This window comes from Terrapene carolina, unplaced genomic scaffold, assembly GCF_002925995.2.
Source record: "Terrapene carolina triunguis isolate 2854851 unplaced genomic scaffold, T_m_triunguis-2.0 Scaffold192, whole genome shotgun sequence".
NCBI lineage: Eukaryota > Metazoa > Chordata > Testudines > Emydidae > Terrapene > Terrapene triunguis.
The window spans coordinates 27,617,021-27,638,514 of NW_020664543.1; the positions used below are offsets into that span (position 1 = coordinate 27,617,021).

General features: G+C 46.2%; 1 protein-coding gene across 1 annotated transcript in view; it reads left to right on the forward strand.

The window, feature by feature from the left end:
* Positions 1-21,494, forward strand: part of LOC112117006 (butyrophilin subfamily 1 member A1-like) — a 43,565-nt gene that overhangs the window by 14,596 nt on the left and 7,475 nt on the right. The window contains exons 4-7 of the mRNA XM_029912204.1: positions 8,471-8,575; positions 17,547-17,567; positions 17,691-17,711; positions 18,510-18,542. Of these exons, the coding sequence (XP_029768064.1) occupies positions 8,471-8,575; positions 17,547-17,567; positions 17,691-17,711; positions 18,510-18,542 (180 nt within the window). The remainder of the gene's footprint in view (positions 1-8,470; positions 8,576-17,546; positions 17,568-17,690; positions 17,712-18,509; positions 18,543-21,494) is intronic.

A 21,494-nucleotide genomic window follows, 5' to 3' on the forward strand; every position in this document is an offset into this window, starting at 1 on the left:
AATGCGACCTTGTACTGAAATCACATGTGCTATGTAATGTGAATAGTATTGTTCACCGTGAAAGAGTATAAGCATTGTTCTGTAAAATGTATCATTTTAAAAACTTCTCTCCTTTTTTTTCAACCCTCCCTCCAGCAGCTGCAAATTTTTCAAGCCTTCCTCCTCCGTCCCGAAGGCTATCTCAGATAAGGCGGCGTAGAAAGAGGACGCGAGACGACATGTTCACGGAAATAATGGAATGCACCCGCAATGAAAGAGCTCATTTGAATGAGTGGAAGGACATGGTATCTAAATTTAGGAAAGATGCCAGTGAACATGAGGTCATGAGGGACGCTCGAGATGAGAGGTGGCAGGCTGCAATGCTGGGGCTGCTGCGTGATCAAACGGACATGCTCCGGCATCTGGTGGAGCTTCAGGAACGGCAGCAGGATAACAGACTGCCGCTGCAGCCGCTGTATAACCTCCCTCCCCCCTCACCATGTTCCATATCCTCCTCACCCAGATGTGTAAGAACGCGGGGGGGGGAGGCTCCGTGCACCCTCCCACTCCACCCCAGTGGACAGCCCAACCAAAAGGCTGTCATTATATTGAATTTTTTCAGTGGCCTTTTACTTCCCTCCTATCCTCCTCCCAAACCTCACCCAGATTACCTTGTTGGTTCTCTCCCTATGTTTATAATCACTTAATAAAGAATACATGATTTTTAAACGATAGTGACTTTATTTCCTTTGAAAGCAAGCTGGGGGAACGGGGAGGGCGGGTTCCTTACAGAGAATGAGTCAATAAAGGGGGCGGGTTTTCATGAAGGAGAAACAAACAGAAATTTCACACTGTAGCCTGGCCAGTCATGAAACTGGTTTTCAAAGCTTCTCTGATGCACAGTGCTTCCTGGTGTGCTCTTCTAATCGCCCTGGTGTCTGGCTGCGCGTAATCAGCAGCCAGGCGATTTGCCTCAGCCTCCCACCCTGCCCTTACTTTCACAGAGATTGTGGAGCACACAGCAAGCAGAAATAACAATGGCGAGATTGGTTTGGCTGAGGTCTGAGCGAGTCAGTAGCGATTGCCAGCGACCTTTTAAACGGCCAAATGCACATTCTACCACCATTCTGCACTTGCTCAGCCTGTAGTTGAACAGCTCCTGACTCCTGTCCAGGCTGCCTGTGTATGGCTTCATGAGCCATGGCATTAAGGGGTAGGCTGGGTCCCCAAGAATAAATATTGGCATTTCAACATCCCCAACGGTTATTTTCTGGTCCGGGAAGTAAGTCCCTTGCTGCAGCCCTTTAAACAGAGTAGTGTTCCTGAAGACGCGAGCATCATGAACCCTTCCCAGCCAGCCCACGTTGATGTTGGTGAAACGTCCCTTGTGATCCACAAGTACTTGCAGCACCATTGAAAAGTAACCCTTGCGGTTTATGTACTGGGTACCCTGGTGCTCCGGTGCCAAGATAGGGATGTGGGTTCCATCTATCACCCCACCACAGTTAGGGAATCCCATTGCAGCAAAGCCATCCACTATGACCTGCACATCTCCCAGAGTCACTAGCTTTCGTAGCAGCACCTCAGTGATTGCTTTGGCTACTTGCATCACAGCAGCCCTCACAGTAGATTTGCCCACTCCAAATTGATTCCCGACTGACCGGTAGCTGTCTGGCGTTGCAAGCTTCCACAGGGCTATCGCCACTCGCTTCTCAACTGTGAGGGCTGCTCTCATCTTGGTATTCTGGCGCTTCAGGGCAGGGGAAAGCAAGTCACAAAGTTCCAAAAAAGTGGCCTTATGCATGCGAAAGTTTCGCAGCCACTGGGAATCGTCCCACACTTGCAACACTATGCGGTCCCACCAGTCTGTGCTTGTTTCCCGGGCCCAGAATCGGCGTTCCACGGCTATAACCTGCCCCATTAACAGCATGATCTCCAAAGCACCGGGTCCCGCGGTTCGATAGAATTCCATGTCCATATCCTCATCACTCTCGCCGCCGCGCTGCCGTAGCCTGCTCCTCGCCACCTGGTTTTGCAGGTTCTGGTTCAGCATAAACTGCACGATAAGGCGCGAGGTATTTACAATGTTCATGACTGCTGTCTTGAGCTGAGCGGGCTCCATGCTTGCCGTGGTATGGCGTCTGCACTGTTCACCCAGGAAAAAGGCGCGAAACGGTTGTCTGCCGTTGCTTCCCTGGAGAGGGGGGAGGATATACCCAGAACCACCCGCGACAATGTTTTTGGCCCCATCAGGCATTGGGATCTCAACCCAGAATTCCAATGAGCGGAGAAGACTGCGGGAACTATGGGATAGCTATGGGATAGCTACCCACAGTGCAACGCTCCAGAAATCGACGCTAGACCCGGTACATGGACGCACACCGCCGAATTAATGTGCTTAGTGTGGCCGCATACATTCGACTTTATACAATCTGTTTCCCAAATTCGAATTTTATAAATTCGGATTAATCCCGTAGTGTAGACATACCCAAAGTGGTGGTGTCCGAGGGCCAAGTGATCTCCCGCACAGCTCTTCAGGCCGCCCTCGATGCTGCGGATGCAGCCGCCAGATCCACAGCCATCATCATGCAGTGTGCCTCATGGTTTACTTCTTCATCCTTTCCCAAGGAGTTACAGAGCACTGTCGAGGGTCTTCCCTTCGATGGGGACAAGCTCTTCGCCTCTACAACCAATGAGGTCCTCCATTTCATGAAAGAATCACGTGCTATCTCAGGTCTTTAGGCATCCACCCACCTGCCACAAAAAAGAGGCAGTACAGATATCAACCATACCAACGGCCACGCTGCCATGCTTTTGCACAAAATCAACATTTCAGACAATATGATACGCAGCAACAACAACGCCATAGACCCAGAACCCAGCGACGTCACCCTCCACAAAGTATGGTGACCCACCCTCCTGCCTCAAACAAACAAATTTGAAGCTTTGGTCAGGGGTATAGAAAACCTCCCACCCTCTTCCACATCGATTTCAACCATCCATTTCTTTGGACACCATCTGCGCCCGTTCCTTGCCAATTGGGAAGCCATCACTACAGACAGATGGGTCCTGGAAATGATCAGATCAGGTTATGCCATCCCCTTCCTCTCCGTACCCCCCACCCACCCTCCCACCCCATCCCTCTTCAGGGACCCCTCTCACGGACAGTTGTTCCGTCAAGAGGTACAACACCTCATACAACTAGGAGCGATAGAGCGGGTACCAGCTCAACACAGAGGGAAAGGGTTTTACTCCCACTACTTCTTGACAGAAAAGAAAAATGGCGGATGGCGCCCTATCCTCGATCTTTGACGTCTAAATAAGTTTGTCAAGAAACAGAAATTCCGGATGGTTATTCTACCAACGATAATTCCGATGCTGGAGCAGGGAGATTGGTTTTCGACCCTCGACCTCCAAGACACATATTTCCATATCACTATCGACCCTGCCCATCAACGTTTTCTCAGATTTGCCATGGGAATGGAACACTACCAATACAAGATCCTGCCCTTTGGCCTTTCCACTGCCCCATGTGTCTTCTCAAAAGTGCAAGCAGTCGTAATAGCACATCTCAGAAAGAAAGGGCTCCTCATTTTTCCTTACCTGGACGATTGTCTCCTCAAGTCCCCCACTCACTTGGAGGCGATCCGAGCAACTTCTGCAACTGTGCACTGCTTCCACACCCTGGGTCTGCAAATAAACAGAAGCAAATCTACCTTACGACCTACCCAACAAACCAACTTCATCGGGGCACACCTCGACTCCACCACGGGTCTTGCCTCTCTTCCCCAGGACAGATTCCACACAATGGGTACCCTAATTACCTAGATACATGCCACCCTGTGGGTTACAGTCTGAGATTCCCTGCAGCTGTTAGGGCACATGGCCGCTTCCACATTCGTGGTCCCAAATGCCTGCCTGTACATGCGATGCCTTCAGGGGTGGCTAGCCATGGTATACAAACCAAATATTCACAGATTAAACAAATTGCTAACTATGCCTCCGAAAGTCAAGGACTCGCTCCTCTGGTGGACCTCTCCTATCAACATCTGTGCCAGGATTCCCTTCTGACAAGAGCTCCCTTCACTGACCATCACTATAGATGCATCCCTCACAGGATGGGGAGCACACATGGGTCACCTCACCACTCAGGGCCTCTGGTCCTCTATGGAAACCAAACTTCATATAAATCTACTAGAGCTCCAAGCCGTACGCAATGTCTGCCTCCATTTCCTTCCCATTATCCAGAACCGCAGAATTCGGATCATGACACACAACATCGCATGCATGTTCTATGTGAACAGACGGGGGAGCCCGGTCCCACTCCTTCTGCACAGAGGCGGTAAAACTATGGAATTGGTGCCTTCAACACAATATCCATATCTCCGCCTCATACTTGCCCAGTTCTCAGAACACCACCGCAGATGAGCTCAGTCGATCCGTCCCCATACAGCACGAGTGGGAACTCAACAATGCCATTCTATCCACCATTTTCCAGACCTGGGGTTATCCCCAACTAGATCTGTTTGTCACGTCAATAAACAAAAAAACGCCTGACATTCTGCTCCAGAGCCGGCCTGGGGAAACACTCTCGAGGAGACACCTTCATGCTTCCATGGACCGACACTCTCATGTATGTGTTTCCACCAAAACCTCTGTTGAACAGAATAATACAGAAGATAAGAAAGGACAGATCCAACATCATTCTAATAGCCCCATCGTGGCCCAGACAACCATGGTATCCCTTCCTCATGTGGATGTCGGTCAAGCCACCGATTCCCCTTCCCCCTCCTCAGCAACCTCCTATCACAATGCAGGGGCCAGCTATTTCACCCTGACGTATAACGACTCCACCTGAGGGCCTGGCTAATCAATGGTTCTCTAATGAGGCGTTAGCATGTTCTGAACAAGTGCGGACAGTCCTACTACACAGCAGGACACACACCACGTGCACTACTTACCTATATAAATGGAAGAAGTTCACATCTTGGTGTATGACCAAACAGACCTCCCCAGTTTCCGCTCCACTCCCACTGATACTGGATTACCTTAAAACATCAGGTCTCTCCGCGAGTTCCCTCAAGGTCCACCTCGCGGCAATCACCACATTTCACCATAAGATTGACAACACTATGGTCTTTGCCCATCCAGTAACCAAAAGGTTCCTGAAGGGCATCCAAACATTATATCCAGACGTAAAACCGCCTGCTGCGCCCTGGGACCTCCACCTAGTCCTCAAAGCCCTGATGGATAACCCCTTTGAGCCAATGGCTACCTGCTCCCTTCTCCACCTATCCATGAAGACTGCCTTGCTGATAGCAATCATGTCTGCCAGACAAGTAGGAGAAATGGGAGCACTCATGGCAGAACCTCCATATACCACATTCTTCCGTGATAAGGTCACACTCCACACACATCCGAAGTTCCTGCCTAAGATACTCTTCCTTTCACCTCAATGAGCCAATACACCTACCAACATTTTTCCCAAAACCCCACGCTAATGCTTTTGAAACAGCAATGCACACTCTTGATGTGCGCAGAACACTATCCTTTTACCTGGATAGAACAAAACCGTTTAGGAAAACCCCCAAACTTTTCATCTCTACCACTCAGCGATCACAGGGAAAAGCTATCTCTACCCAGAGACTCTCCAAATGGATTGCAGACTGCATATGTCTCTGATACCAACTGAAGAACATACAACCTCCTACATCAATTAGGACACACTCTACTAGAGCTGTCTCCACTTCCACTGCCTTTCTCCGTAATGTCCTGCTTTCTGACATATGCAGGGCAGCTACCTGGGCATCAAACCTTACCTTCGCCAATCATTACGCTCTCATGCACACAGCAGCATCCGACACCAGGATGGGTGGAGCTGTCTGGTCAACAGCCTTCTTACCTGATTCGAAGTCCCAACCATCCTAAGGGATACTGCTTTTCAGTCACCTGAAGTGGAGCACCCACAGGGACATCTCTCGAAGAAGAAGAAGAGGAGGAGGTTACTCATCCTGTGCAGTAACTGACTTTCTTCAAGATGAATGTCCCTGTGGGTGCTCCACTACCCGCCCTCCTCCCCTCTACTTTGGAATCTGGAACATACTCCGTTGTAGAGAAGGAATTGAGGAGCCCGGGCCATGCATGCGTTATTCAAACACTGACAGCTCATGAGGCAGGCACAGCGCGTGCACAGCCCATAGGGGTACTGCTGTAGAAATCTCCGATCAAAGGTGCTGGGATGCATCGTGGCCTGATGTGGAGCACCCACAGGGACACTCATCTCGAAGAACGTCAGTTACTGCATAGGGTGAGTAACCTCCTCTTATGACTTATAACTGACATAAACAATACTCGTGTGTAAGGGTATGTCTGCACTACCCATGTTACAGTGTGACTGCAGCAGCGCTGCGACATGGGCAGTGTAGACATGCTTTATTAAAAAAAAAAAAAACCCACCCCAAACGAGCGGTGGTAGCTTTATCGCTGGGAGCGCGGCTCCCGGGATAAAGCGCTGTCTATACTGGCGCTTTTCAGTGCTAAAACTTTTGTCGCTCAGGGGTGTGTTTTTTCACACCCCGAATGACAAAAGCTTTAGCGCTGAAAGTGGCAGTGTAGATACAGCCTTAGTGCAGTTTTTCCAGCATAACTGTGACTGCACTAGGGCTTTTGTCAGTATAACTATGTTGATAAAAAAAATCACATCCCCAACTGACATAGCTATGCTGGCAACATGTTTTTGTATTGTAGACTGGACATTGTGCACTTCTGAAATTCCCACCTATACTATATAGGCAGTAGAAGAATCTAGTTATTTTTCCCTTATGTCATTTCTGGTAGAGAAATATTGACCTGTCTGAAGAATGTGTTATGTCCCACTTACTTTCTTTGACTTTAGGAGATTTTGTTTATATCATCCTAAACCTTTAACTGTATTTGAATGAACAGTAATCAGAAGGCACAGTAGACAAATAGCCAAACATTCTCCCCACTCTTACATAAATCTATGATACCCTATTGACCATTTGGGGATGGGGGACAACACTTAACTCATTTGCGAGGCTCAACCCCGATGGAAATCTTTGTCCCATTAAAGTCAATGGCAAAACTCTTAGAGTTCAGTGGGACCAAGATTTCACCACCATCTATCATTTCTTAAATCTTTGACTGCAAATTGTAATGATCACAGCTCACCACCTGCCTAGCTATTATCAGGTTGCATCATTGCAGAGATGAGTTTTGAGGAGAGACTGGAAGGAAGACGAGGCTTTATGAATTTTGACTGGAGCTTTCCCCACTCATAAGGAGTGGCATGTGTGAAAGCACAGAATACCTTGCTGAAGAAGTAGAGAACTGGGGGCTTGAGGTTGGCATCACTGGAAGTGAAACTGGAAATTGACCTTGTGATGCTATACTGGGTTGGGTAGGTGGGGTGGGCTAAACTGGAGAGCTTTGTAAGTGAGAACAGGAAGTTTGAATTTGATGCATTGGAAGAGGAGAGCCAATGGAGGGATTTAAACAGGCTGATAATATAGTCTGTGTGATGAGATCTTAACAGTAGTATTTTGCATTGATTTGATTGGAAGGGGGAGCACTGAGGCCGGGGAAGAAGAGATTACAGTAGTGAAGATGTGGGGTGATCAAGGCTTAGACCAGAATTTGGCAGCGTGGGCAGAGAGAAAAGGTCAGACCTTGGAGATATTGTATGGGAAGAAGTGGTGAGATTTAGACGTGAGGTTTAAACAAGAGGATCACAAATAATGAATAGCTTCCTGCACAGTAGTTTGGATGAATTGTGATTATGATTCATTGAAAGATTTGGGGGAAATAGTGGATTGACAGGCAATTTTTTCAGACAACCTGGCAATTTCTGAGTGTTCTTTAACATTGAAAGCCTTGTTCTCCCCTGGTAGAACACCACTCTGATCAACGACTTTAACCCTTCAACATTCTGATCCATGGTCATTACTATTGCTAGTGGCAGTATTACATTAGATTTCTCATGTGAGATAGTAGCCCTGCTTTGCTGAGCACTGCACTCAAAAAACACATAGTGACAGTTGGTTCCTGCTACATAGAACAGGCATCTAAATAATCAAGACCCCAAAAAGACTGGAGAAGAAATGGAGCCACAGAGAGGGGAAAGGACTTGTCCAAGGTCACACAGCAGGTCACCAGCAAATCTGGGACCAGAACTCAGGTCTCACAAATCCCATCCCACTACCCGAAGGACTGGAGAGTGTTGCCTCTCATTGTACAAGAAGCAGCAAATCAAACCAGGCTCACTTATACACCAATGTACAAATTTGATGTCTGTCTTGGTTGGAGTCACTTTTAATAGCTGTTTCTAGTGTTTTATGCAGTGCCGATGGGGCCATACTTCCTCCCTTGTTTTAGACTAGTCCCACTGGAGTTGTCATCATATGAAATGGAGTCATTTGGTTTTTGTCCCTGCTTACAAAGTAATGAGTCGTTCTGGGATTTTGTTTTTCAGATCCTTTTTTTCCAAAGGTGAATCCCTGGATGGTGGCGATGTGTGTGATCCTGGTGGTTTTGTTTGGTTCCTTTGGCCTTAGTGCTTATCTCTTCAAAATCAAAGGTAAATTTAGAAGCAGGAAATATAGTGCAATTAGCAAGACATTTTCTTTTTAAAAAAAAAATGAATACAGTAAACGATTTGATACTGGCCAGACATGATGGGAAGCGTGTAACTGCACCACCTCCCAGCAGCACAGGGAAGAAAATGCTACTAAGATTCCCCTTTTGTCCAGGGGGGTGGTAACCTGCACCAGCCTCTGGATCCAGCACAGAGGACGTCTCCACCAGTACCTGCCTGCAGCATTGTAGGATGGAGTGAAAGCTCAGTCCACTGTCCGCTGCTCTTTGTCCATTCCCCACCCACCTTTGCAGTGGTGCATATTGTGCCAGCTGAGCCTCCCTCAATCCAATGCACACAGCAAGGATCCAGGGAGCCCATGCATGAAACTAAGGAGGTTTCATTTCCCCCTTACTCTCTTGTGTCGGGGTGTTGTGCAAGATACAATCTTGTCCTAAATGCAGAAGACCATGGCCTGGTCTACACTACGGGATTAATTCGGATTTAGCAGCGTTAATTCGAATTAACCCTTCACCCGTCCACACAACAGAGCCATTTAGTTCGAATTAAAGGGCGCTTTAAATCGATTTCTGTACTCCACCTCGACGAGCGGAGTAGCGCCAAAATCGATTTTGTTAATTCGAATTAGGGTTAGTGTGGCCGCACACAACCGAATTAATGTGATTAAAATAAATGGGGTAGTGTGGGCGCACACCACCGAATTAATGTGGTTAAAAACCGAATTAATGTGCTTAGTGTGGCCGCGCACAATCGAATTTATACAACCTGTTTCCCAAATTCGAATTATCTAAATTCGGATTAATCCCGTAGTGTAGACATACCCCATGATATTTCCATTTATGGAGAGAGAGAGAGAGGTATGGAATTGGAAGGAGGAGAAAATTAGGCAACGAGGCTGAATCAGAAACCCAGATCAAAGCAGTTATATCTGCATCCTGCTCAGTCTTCTGTCTCCCAGTTCTTTGGGGTCACTTATGTCTGTCTCATTTCCCACAAGACTCTGCAAAGCCTAGGGCTGGCCCTGATATCTATTAGTTAGTATCTATTGTAAGTGGCAGATTAGCCACTGGGCCAACAGGGCCGTGCCCAGGGGCCCTGACCAATTCGGGGGCCCCAGAAAAATGGGCGCCCCCGCACCCTGACCTGCTCTGCCCACTCGCCTGGCCCTCCTGCCGGGGAGTGCGGTTGGAGTGCGGGGGCTTCCCCCGCTCCACCCACCCGGCACTCCTGCCAGGGAGCAGGGGAACCCCTCATGCCCTGACCCTGCTTCCTGGCAGGAGCGTCGGGCGGGTGGAGCGGGGCAAGCCCCCGCACCGCAACCCTGCTCACTGGCGGAAGTGAGGGGGGGGGGGGTGGGGCGGGGCAAGCCCTCATGCCCCGACCCCATTTCCCCAGCAGGAGCTCTGGGGGAAGTGGGGAGACTGCAGGAGGAAGGGGTGGGGAGGGGCCCCACTTACTCTGGCCCAGGGCCCCACAAAACTCTAATCTGCCTCTGCCTCTCCCCTGGCGTTTAGGGCAGTGACGAAGCTCTTCCACTCCTGTCTGTTTCTGGCAAGTCTTTCCATGGTTCCCCAGCTGTGCCCCATGTTTTTCAGCTCAGCTTCCACAGCTCTTCGCCATGTTGTTTCCAGGTGACCTTATTTTCTCTTGCCTTCGGGTGTCCATCTAATTGCTATTCTGGTGATGGAATCAGTTTCCATCCGAAGCACACGGCCAGTCTATCTCCAATGCCTCCTGGTAATGATGGCGCTCATATCTTCTTGGCTGCACTGTGTGAATAGGTATTGGCTTGAGATTGTTCTGGGCCAAAAGATACGGAGAATTTTTCTGAGGCAGGTTGTATGGAATGAAGACAGTTTGGACACATCATGCTTTGTCATTCCCCAGCATTCTGCACTATAAGGTAGTGTTGGAAGTATGCAGCTCTGATAAATTCTGAGTTTGGTTTTGGTGTTGTATTTTGATGATTTCCAGACTGTATTCAAGCTCCTGAAGGTGTTCTTGGCTTTATTGATTCTATTCTGGATATCCTTGCTTGTTCCACATCCTAGCTGATGGTGCTGCCCAAGTATGTGAATGTTTCTACATTGATGAGAACATGATCTTCTATCCATACTGGTGATGGTGAGGCAATATTAATGGTCTGGATATCTGTCTTATTGTGGTTGATTTGCTGGCTGAATGTGTTGAGTTGGGTTGTTTTTTCTTGTATATGGTTTTGACTATGTGATAGGAGAGAGAGATCATCTGCGAAGTCCAGGTCTTCAAGGGATGAAAAGGGTGTCTATCTGATGCCTCTTGGCATGTCTTCTGTTTTACGCTGCATTATCCAGTCAATGGCAATGTTGAAGAGGATTGCAGACATGACACTCCTCACTTACTCCTGTTTTGACTTCAAAACTGAGCTCACTGTGATCAACACTGCATGTAAAGTTGGAATAGAAGCTTTTAACGATGTTGATTATACGGAGAAGAATTCCATATGCTCCTAGAATGCGCCATAGGCTGGTCCTGTGAATACTGTCAAAGACCTTCTCAAAGTCTCTGAAGTTTATGTAGAGTTGCCGTTGCCATTCTGAGCATTGTTCTATTATGTTTCGTAGAGTGGGTATCTGTTCTATGCATCAACGCCCTTTCTGAAAACCAGCTTGCTCTTGTAGGTGACCTTGTTTGTCCCTAATGAGTGTGTATGTTGGTGTCTGCCGTTTGCCACTGATAAGCTGCATCATTTTTTAGATGGTTCCTTGTTCACAACAGGCAGCTGCATCTTCGCTTGTATTGCCAGATTATCAATATAGTGTTGTTTGTCCACTCTCACAAGGCGTTTGACCTCCCATTGTGCCTTGCTATATTGCTCATAGTGTTTGTCCTTTAGCTTCTGAGATTTTGTATCTAAAACTTTATTCTTCAGGGCTCATCTAGTTTCTATGGCATTCTATGTGTTGGGTGTAATTCACTCCTTTCTTTTCTTCTGCCTGTAGCCTAAACAGGCGTCACTGCTCTGTTTATAGATTGTTGTTGCTTTGTCCCAGTTCTTGTTGATCTCCTCATCTGCATTCCACTCCTCTTCATTAAGGTCTGCAAGTGCCTGAAACCAGTTCTTTAATTACAGAACGAAGTCTTTCTGTATTTCAGGGGACTTTAGCTTGTCAACGTCATAACATCTATGTCTATGTTGTTTGGTGGACCCACAAGTCTCAGTATTAGCTTGATGGGGGCTGTTACAAGGTGGTGGTCACTGCCAACGTCTGCTCCCCTTGTCACTTTCACTTCTGTCACTGAACATCGCCATTTGCCATTGATCATTCATCATATGGTCAATCTGGTTCTTATTGCTACCATTTGGAGAGCACCATGTCAGCTTGTGAATTTCACAATACTGAAATAGGGTTCTGCCGATGACTAAGTCATTCATATTGCAGAAATCTAAAAGCCTCTCTCCATTTTCATTCATGGCTCCACACCCATGTCTTCCCATTGCTCTGTCCTTGTTTGTGTTGTCCTTACCGCCCTTGGCATTCAGGTGTCCAATGACGACAGGTGTAATGTAGAATTTGTCCTTTGCTTCTTCATCACTGTCATTTGTCAGAGCATAGCACTGAATCAGGGTGATATTATTATGTTTCCCTTTCAGTCTGGCTCTCATAAGTCTGCTGCTGATGGACTTCCACTCCACTCCCTTCTTCAAAAGGATAACAACACCCTCATGGTGTTGTCCATCATCCCATCCAGAATACAGCAAAGTTTCTCCTGAGGCTGTTGTTACTCTTCCTGATCCCATCTATCTGCTCTCACTGACACTCAGGATGTGTAAGCTGTAGCGTCTCATCTCTGCTGTGACCTGAGCTAGCTTCCCCATTTCATATATTGTCCGTACATTCCAAAAACCAAGTTTATTTTTGTCTTGGTGTTGAGCATTTCAGTCTTCTTGCTACTGACTTCCTTTCAGCTTTCGCCACTGGCAGTCATACGGGTCATTGACTCCTGAAGGCCATCACACACGGTAATGGTTGATTTCTCCGCCACTGTTTCCATAACATATTTTGTTTTTTACGGGACAGGATTGTTAGCCCTGTGCCTAACCCCCAATCTGGAGGACCAGGGTGTCTGTTTTTGTCTGGTCCCTCCCCCACAGACCAATCTGGCATAGTTGAACCTGCCAGGAGTAAAAAGCCCCCATCGGCACAAACTCTGGGGATTGTTAGAGCACACAAGCTGTCCCGCCACGACAAGGCAGAGACACCAGATGCCTGATATCTATACTTAAAATAATTTTTTGCTAATAAAGTGAAATGCACTCTCATGCTACATTGGTGCTCCCTGTGGAATATCCAATGGGGTAAGTAAATAATCAATGAGGAAAAGATATCGCAGCCATTTGGCAAGTCTCAGTCTTTCTCTTTGCATAAGTCAAATTCTGTACACAATTGTATCCTCGTAGCAGGGTGGTGGTGGTGGTGGTGTTTTCCTGTTCTTTTGGAAGATTTACTATTCAATTTAACATTTTTTAAAGCAGGGTAAGCCTAAATGTGAGAAATTTCACATCAAAAGATAACAACAACAACCAAAAAAGGGGGCTTTGTATAGAAATTACCTCTTAGGTCAGATGATCTGCTGGTAGAAATCAAAATAACTCTCTTGAAATCAGTGGAGCTGGACTAATTTACACAAGCCCAGACCCACAAAGGGACCCAGTGTTGGGTGTTCCAACATTGAGCATCACATCACCAAACTTTTAGGTGCCTAGAAGATCACTGGAACAGCACTGTGATCCACAAAGCCTGAGTAAGGTGCCTCTGGTCCCTCTACAATGCATGCAGGGAGATAGGCACCTTAGAATGGGATCCACAAAAGCCAGCATGCTAGGTGGGGAGCCACCTAGGCCAGCCAATGGGAGATGCCAATGAGAGGATTGTGTCCTAAGCCCCGCCCTTCTCCCAGAGTTTGGTGCTTAAATCCAGGCTGCAGGGAGGTGCCTAGCTCTGCTCGCTGACCACAGGCAGGAACCCCTCTCCTGGAGTCAGGCGGCTTAGGCACCAAAGCCATTTCTTGTGAGAATGAGTGAGAGGCCTGCCTAGCTCACTTTGGGGGAGCAAAGTTGAAAAGGGATTAGCTCTCTATATAGCCTAATGCTCAGGAGCCAAATGAATTATACTGAGCACCTTGCAGAGAGACAGCCCAAGAGTGCTGAAAGCAAGCTATGACTCACAACGATGGTGTGGCTTAGCATAAGCTGCTTTGGCTCTAGAAGTTGAGTACCAGCCAGGCCCTGTGAGTTTAAATCCAACCATTGGCAGAAATCAGAAGACACCTTACTATAATAGGGTGTTTTATTTTGGGAAAATGTAATCTGAGTGCATCAGAATCCTCAGAGGTTGCTCAGATATTTTTGAAAAGAAAATAAATTCCACATGCAAATAGTTGCTGGGGAGGAGTAGGAATTAGGGAGCAGAGGAGTAGTGGGTAATAAGGGGAAAGAGGTTTGGAGCTGCACTGAGGGGAGAAGGGGTTATGGAAAGGGGGTTAAACTCACTGACAAAAACCTTTCTTAAAGCAGTTAAGGTTGCCTAATGGATCACTTAATGATTACCTGTTCTGTTCATTCCCTCTGGGGCACTTGGCCATGGCCATCATCAGAAGACAGGATACTCGGCTAGATGGATCTTTGGTCTGACCCAGTATGGAGTTCTTATGTTCTTAAATATGAAATTGCAGATCTGTTAACTGTGGGATATAACTTATCACTTAAATCAGTCTCTGTACCAGATAGCTAATGTAATGCCGATTTTTTTATTATTATTTTATTATATTTTTTTAAGAAGCTCCAAAGGCAATCACGGGCCTGTGAGTCTAACTTCAGAACCAGGCAATTTGGTTGAAACTATAGTAAAGAACAGAATTATCAGACACATAGAAGAACATGATATGTTGGGGAAGTGTCAACGTGACTTCTGTAAAGGGAAATCATACCTCACCAATCTATTAGAATTCTTTGAGGTTGTCAACGAACATGTAGAGAAGGGTGATCCAGTGGATATAGTGTACTTGGACTTTCAGAAAGCTGTTAACAAGGTTCCTCACCAAAGGCTCTTAAACAAAGTAAGCAGTCATGGGAAAAGAGAGAAGGTCTTTTCATGGATCAGTAACTGGTTAAAAGATAGGAAACAAAGGGTAGGAATAAATTATCAGTTTTCAAAGTGGAGAGAGGTAAATAGCAGGATCCCCCAGTAATCTGTACTGGGACCAATACTGTTCAACATATTCATAGATGATCTGGAAAAAGGGATAAATAGTGAGGTGGAAAAGTTTGCAGATGATACAAAATTACTCAAGATAGTAAAGTCCAAAGCAGACTGCAGAGAGTTGCAAAGGGATCTCACAAAGTTGGTGACTGGGTGACAAAGTGGCAGATGCAGTTCAATGTTGATAACTGCAAAATAATGCACATTGGAAAACATAATCCCAACTATACATACAAAATGATGGGATCTAAATTAGCTGTTATCACTCAAGAAAGAAATCTTGGAGTCATTGTGGATAGTTGTCTGAATACATCTGCTCAATGTTCAATGGCAGGTAAAAAAAAAAAAAGCTAACCGAATGTTAGGAAGCATTAGGAAAGGGATAGATAATAAAACAAAAAACATCATAAAGCCACTATATAAATCCATGGTACACCTTGAATAGGACGGGCAGTTCTGGTTGCCCCATCTCAAAAATAGATATATTAGAATTGGAAAGGGTACAGAGAAGGACAAACAAAAATAATTACGGGTCTGGAACAACTTCCATAGAAGGAGAAAGTAAAAGTATTGGGACTGTTCAGCTTGGAAAAGAGACTAAGGGAGGATATGATAGAGATCTATAAAATCATGACTGGTGTGGAGAAAGTGAATAAGGAAGCGTTATTTACCCTTTCACATAACATAAGAACCAGAGGTCACCCAATGAAATTAATAGGCAGCAGGTTTACAACAAGCAAAAGGAAGTACTTCTTCACACAATGCCCAGTCAACCTGTGAAACCTGAAGGAAAACTGGGTTGAAAAAAGAATTAGATAAATCCATGGAGGATAGGTCCATCAATGGCCATTAGCCAAGATGGTGAGGGATGCAACCCCATGTTCTGGATGTCCCTAAGTCTCTGACTGTCAGAAGCTGGAAGTGGACGACGGGATGGATCACTTGATAAATTGCCCTGTTCTGTTCATTCCCTCTGAAGCATCTGGCACCAGCCACTGTCAGAAGACAGAAAACTGGGCTAGCTGGACCATTGGTCTAACCAGGAAGGTCATTCTTGTGTTCCTATGTGTGTGATCAAAGGAAAGAGGTGTGTGTGTACTTGGAAGAGATCCAGTATGCCTCATGTTAGTGCTGTCTGGTGTGGGTATGTCAGCAGGAGGGCACAGGGGTCTTCTTGCCATGAGGATTGTCAGCTGTTAGGTGGGAGATGTGTGGTCTGTGAATTTAATGAAGGGAAATGAAAATATGTCAGTTGGCATTGTGTGCATAGGGGTGAACAGATTGTTAAAGAGGTTGAAGGAGCTAAAAAATTTAGCAGATGTGGTGTTCTTTCTGTGGAGTCAGTGAGGTGTTTGAATGTAGGGCTGGTGTGAGTAGCTCCTGTTCGGTACAGGGAGCAGGCAGAGTGTGAGTCTGGGTATTGTGGGTGTACTGAAGTATCACTTAAAAGGAGCAGAGTTCAGGTTGTGTGGGCTTGTATCTTTACTCTGTATTCCCTGCTTTTTCAAAGCTTCAGTTTTGCTGAACTCAATGTTCTGGAAGGACACAAGACACCATAGGCGCCAACTTTTCCTGGCGCTGGTAGGTGCTCGACCCCGCCACTACCCCCAGCCCTGACCCAACTCCACCCCTGCCCCGCCCCCATTCCAACCCCTTCCCCAAAGTCCCCGCACCAACTCCGCCCCCTCCCTGCCCCTATTGGACCCCTTCCCCAAATCCCCGCCCCAGCCCCACCTCTTCCCCGAGCGTGCTGCGTTTCCCCTCCTCCCCCTCCCTCCCAGCGCTTGCTGCAGCGAAACAGCTGTTTTGCGGTGGGAAGCACTGGGAGCTAGAGGGAGAAGCGGAGCTGCAGTGTGCTCAGGGGAGGAGGCGGAGGTGAGCTGGGGTGGGGAGCTGCCTGTGGGTGCAGAGCACCCACCAATTTTTCCCCGTGGGTGCTCCAGCCCCAGAGCACCCACGGAGTCGGCGCCTATGCAAGACACCACCAGCCTTAACTTTGTGTTAAAGAGTTTTTGGCACTGAATATTAGTACTGACACAGACCAATGTTATAGACAAGAGAAGGGGAAAGCATAAAGTCTTAGGGCTGGTCCACACTGGGGCGGGGAATCGATCTAGGAAACGCAACTTCAGCTACGAGAATAGCGTAGCTGAAGTTGACGTTTCCTAGATCGAACTAAGTTTACTTACTGCGGGTCCACATGGCGCAGGCAAGCTCCCCCGTCGACAGCGCTTCCTCCTCTCGGCAAGCAGGAGTTCCGCAGTCGACGGGGGAGCGCTTCTGGGATCGATTTATCACGTCCAGATGAGACGCGATAAATCGATCCCAGATCGATCTCTACCCGCCGAATCGGGCGGGTAGTGTGGACCTACCCTTAGTAATTCTAAAACATTCAGGGGAAACTTAGAGACATGTGACATGCTGGAGTGTGTGCAGTGGCTCTGAAGCTTGACCCATAGCACACAGCCTATGTAGGCACTGAGTGGTACAGAGGGCTTTGCATTAGGCCTGCACAGCATAGGTGAATTTCAGCCGTCATGTGTATAATCCTTTACCAGTAGGATTTCCAAAGATGCCTAAGTGATGTCGGGGTCATTGGGACTTCTGCCCCTTAGTCACTTCAGTAATTTTGGAAATCCCACCCTGAATGTATATCCCTGGAAAGAGAAGCTCCTCAACTAATCATTGATCCATTTTTGTTTCTTTTTTAGAGAAACAAGCAGTGGAACTTCGTAAGTGTCATTCTCCCTCTACCTATATGTAAAACTTTTGTACAAATGTGTATCCTTGAATGTATATCCCTGGAAAGAGAAGCTCCTCTATTAATAATTGGTCCATTTTTGTTTCATTTTTAGAGAAACAAGCAGTGGAACTTCGTAAGTGTCATTTTCCCTCTACCTACATGTAAAACCTTTTGTACAAAGGTGTATCCTTATAAAGGTGCTTTGTTCATGTAGGGGGTTTGTTCTGTTTTGTCATGTTTATAATATAACTTTAAAAAATAATAGAGGTCTTGGGCTAAGTATGAGAATTCTAACACCAAAAGGTAATTTGAAATAACGTTCTGAGGAATAAAAAAATACAGGGACTTTGAATGGAAATGATGGCTCAGCCTTAACTTTAATTCTGAAAATGTAATGAAATAAAATGGAGTAACAGGATGAATATCATCTTTTGGTAAAGATATGAAGATTTGTGAAGGATATAGTTATATGATTATTAATTAAAAAAATAGAAAATGCTCAATTGTTAACATAAGAAACCTTCTTTCCCCCTATTCTTGTACATTTTTTAGAATAACCCCCATTCCCACTGAAGTCAATGGAAGATATGTCATTGATTTCAATAGTAGGAGTAGGCCTTAAATATAGGGTTTTTTTTACATGTTTGGTGTTTGCAGTATAAATGTAGTGTGTTTGCTGGTAAAGTCTGATTATAACTTTGCAGGAATAATTCTCCAGGCAATGGCAATTTTTATAATATAAAGCAATCAGACAGTAATGCTCATGTTGTGTAGTTCTGTGCAGTTCTGATTTTTTCTCTTTTATTGTACATTTCTAGTAGAATTTGTAGCTCCCGATTTCCTGTGTGTGTCAATTTGTATAATGTTGAATCCTGTACATAGATCATGTGTTCAGATCACTTCTCATCTTTGCTTACGTGGTTGATTTTAGGGTGGAGAAGATTTGTGGTACCTATAGAAGAAGGTAATTAAAGTTCATATTTTGTCAATGTTCAGATCTCACCTCTTATGTGAAAATGTGGCTCCTTTTCCTTCACTGTAGGAGCATGTTGGAGCCTGATAGTTCAGGGCAATCCTCACCAGCATTTTAAAGGATATAATAAGGTTGTAACTCTTCTGCCAGATGGTGTTGGCAGCATCAAGAGTTAGGTTCAATATTTAGGGGTTCCTCTTAAAAATACAACATAGAACCGGGTTGAGCCTCTACCCAGTAAACTGGAAAAACTAAACACAACCCCTTGAGGCCTTCTAGAGGTAGTACTTCCCACTCTCAAGCCCTCAGTCTGTGTCTTAGAGCCCAGGCTCCAGCCCGAGCCCAGAAGTCTACACAGCAATGAAACAGCCCTGAAGCCTGTAGTGTGGGGCCCAAAACTGGACACAGTACTCCAGATGAGGCCTCACCAATGCCGAATGGAGGGGAATGATCACGTCCCTCAATCTGCTGGCAATGCTCCTATTTATACAGCCCAAAATGCTGTTAGCCTTCTTGGCAACAAGGGCACACAGTTGACTCATACGCAGCTTCTCGTCCTCTGTAACTCCTAGGTCCTTCTCTGCAGAACTGCTGCCTAGCCACTCGGTCCCTAGTGTGTAGCAGTGCATGGGATTCTTCCGTCCTAAGTGCAGTACTCTGCACTTGTCCTTGTTGAACCCCATCAGATTTATTTTGGCCCAATCCTCTAATTTGTCTAGGTCCCTCTGTATCCTATTCCTACCCTCCAGCGTATCTACCACTCCTCCCAGTTTAGTGTCATCTGCAAACTTGCTGAGGGTGCAATCCATCCCATCCTCCAGATCATTAATGAACATATTGAACAAAATCAGCCCCAGGACTGACCCTTCGGGCACTCTGCTTGATACTGGCTGCCAACTAGACATGGAGCCATTGAACCCGACAATCTAGCCAGTTTTCTATCTTATAGTCCATTCATCCAGCCCATACTTCTTTAACTTGCTGACAAGAATACTGTGGGCGACCATATCAAAAGCTTTGTTAAAGTCAAGGAATAACACGTCCACTGCTTTCCCCTCATCAACAGACCCAGTTATCTCCTCATAGAAGGCAATTAGGTTAGTCAGGCATGACTTGCCCTTGGTGAATCCATGCTGACTGTTCCTGATCACTTTCCTCTCCTCTAAGTGCTTCAAAATTGATTCCTTGAGGACCTGCTCCATGATTTTTCCAGGGACTGAGGTGAGGCTGACTGTCCTGTAGTTCCTCAGATCCTCCTTCTTCCCTTTTTTAAAGATGGGCACTATATTAGCCTTTTTCCAGTCATCCGGGACCTCCCCCAATCGCCATGAGTTTTCAAAGATAATGGCCAATGGCTCTGCAATCAAATCCGCCAACTCCTTTAGCACCCTCGGATGCAATGCATCTGGCCTCATGGACTTGTGCTTGTCCAGCTTTTCTAAATGGTCCTGAACCACTTCTTTCTCCACAGAGGGCTGGTCACCTCCTCCCCGTTCTGTGCTGCCCAGTGCAGTAGTCTGGGAGCTGACTTTGTTCATGAAGATAGAGGCAAAAAAAGCATTGAGTACATTAGCTTTTTCCACATCCTCTGTCACTAGGTTGCCTCGCCCATTCAGTAAGGAGCCCACACTTTCCTTGACCTTCTTGTTGCTAACATACCTGAAGAAACCCTTCTTGTTACTCTTAACATCCCTTGCTAGCTGCAACTCCAAGTGTGATTTGGCCTTCCTGATTTCATTCCTGCATGCCTGAGTAATATTTTTATACTCCTCCCTGGTCATTTGTCCAAGCTTCCACTTCTTGTAAGCTTCTTTTTTGTGTTTAAGATCAGCAAGGATTTCACTGTTAAGCCAAGCTGGTCACCTGCCATATTTACTATTCTTTCTACACATCTGGATGGTTTGTTCCTGCAACCTCAATAAGGATTCTTTAACATACAGCCAGCTCTCCTGGACTCCTTTCCCTCTCATGTTATTCTCCCAGGGGTTCCTGCCCATCAGATCCCTGAGGGAGTCAAAGTCTGCTTTTCTGAAGTCCAGGGTCCGTATTTTGCTGCTCTCCTTTCTTCCTTTTGTCAGGATCCTGAACTCAACCATCTCATGGTCACTGCCTCCCAGGTTCCCATCCACTTTTGCTTCCCCTACTAATTCTTCCCAGTTTGTGAGCAGTAGGTCAAGAAGAGCTCTGCTCCTAGTTGGTTCCTCCAGCACTTGCACCAGGAAATTGTCCCCTACACTTTCCAAAAACTTCCTGGATTGTCTGTGTACTGCTGTATTGCTCTCCCAGCAGATATCGGGGTGATTGAAGTCCCCCATGAGAACCAGGGCCTGTGATCTAGTAACTTCTGTTAGTTGCCTGAAGAAAGCCTCGTCCACCTCATCCCCCTGGTCTGGTGGTGTCATAACTATAAAGGGAAGGGTAACAGCTCTCTGTGTACAGAGACTCCAAATCCTTTTACCTGTAAAGGGTTAAGAAGCTCGGGTAACCTGGCTGACACCTGACCCAAGGACCAATAAGAAGACAAGATACTTTCAAATCTTGGGGGGGGAAAGGCTTTTGTGTGTGCTCTTTGTTTTAACGGGTGGTTCGCTCTTGGGACTGAGAGGGACCAGACATCAATCCAGGTTCTCCCCATCTTTCTAAACAAGTCTCTCCTATTTCAAACTAGTAAGTAAAAAGACAGCAAGGCGTCTTAGATTTACTTTGTTTTCTCAACTTGTAAATGTACCTTTTTACCAGAGTGTGTATCTTTGTTTGCTGTACTTTGAACCTAAGACAGAGGGGGGTCCTCTGAGCTCTTTAAGTTTGATTACCCTGTAAAGTATTTTCCATACTGATTTTACAGAGATGATTTTTACCTTTTTCTTTAATTAAAAGCCTTCTTTTTTAAGAACCAGATTGATTTCTCCTTGTTTTAAGATCCAAGGGGGTTTGGATCTGTAT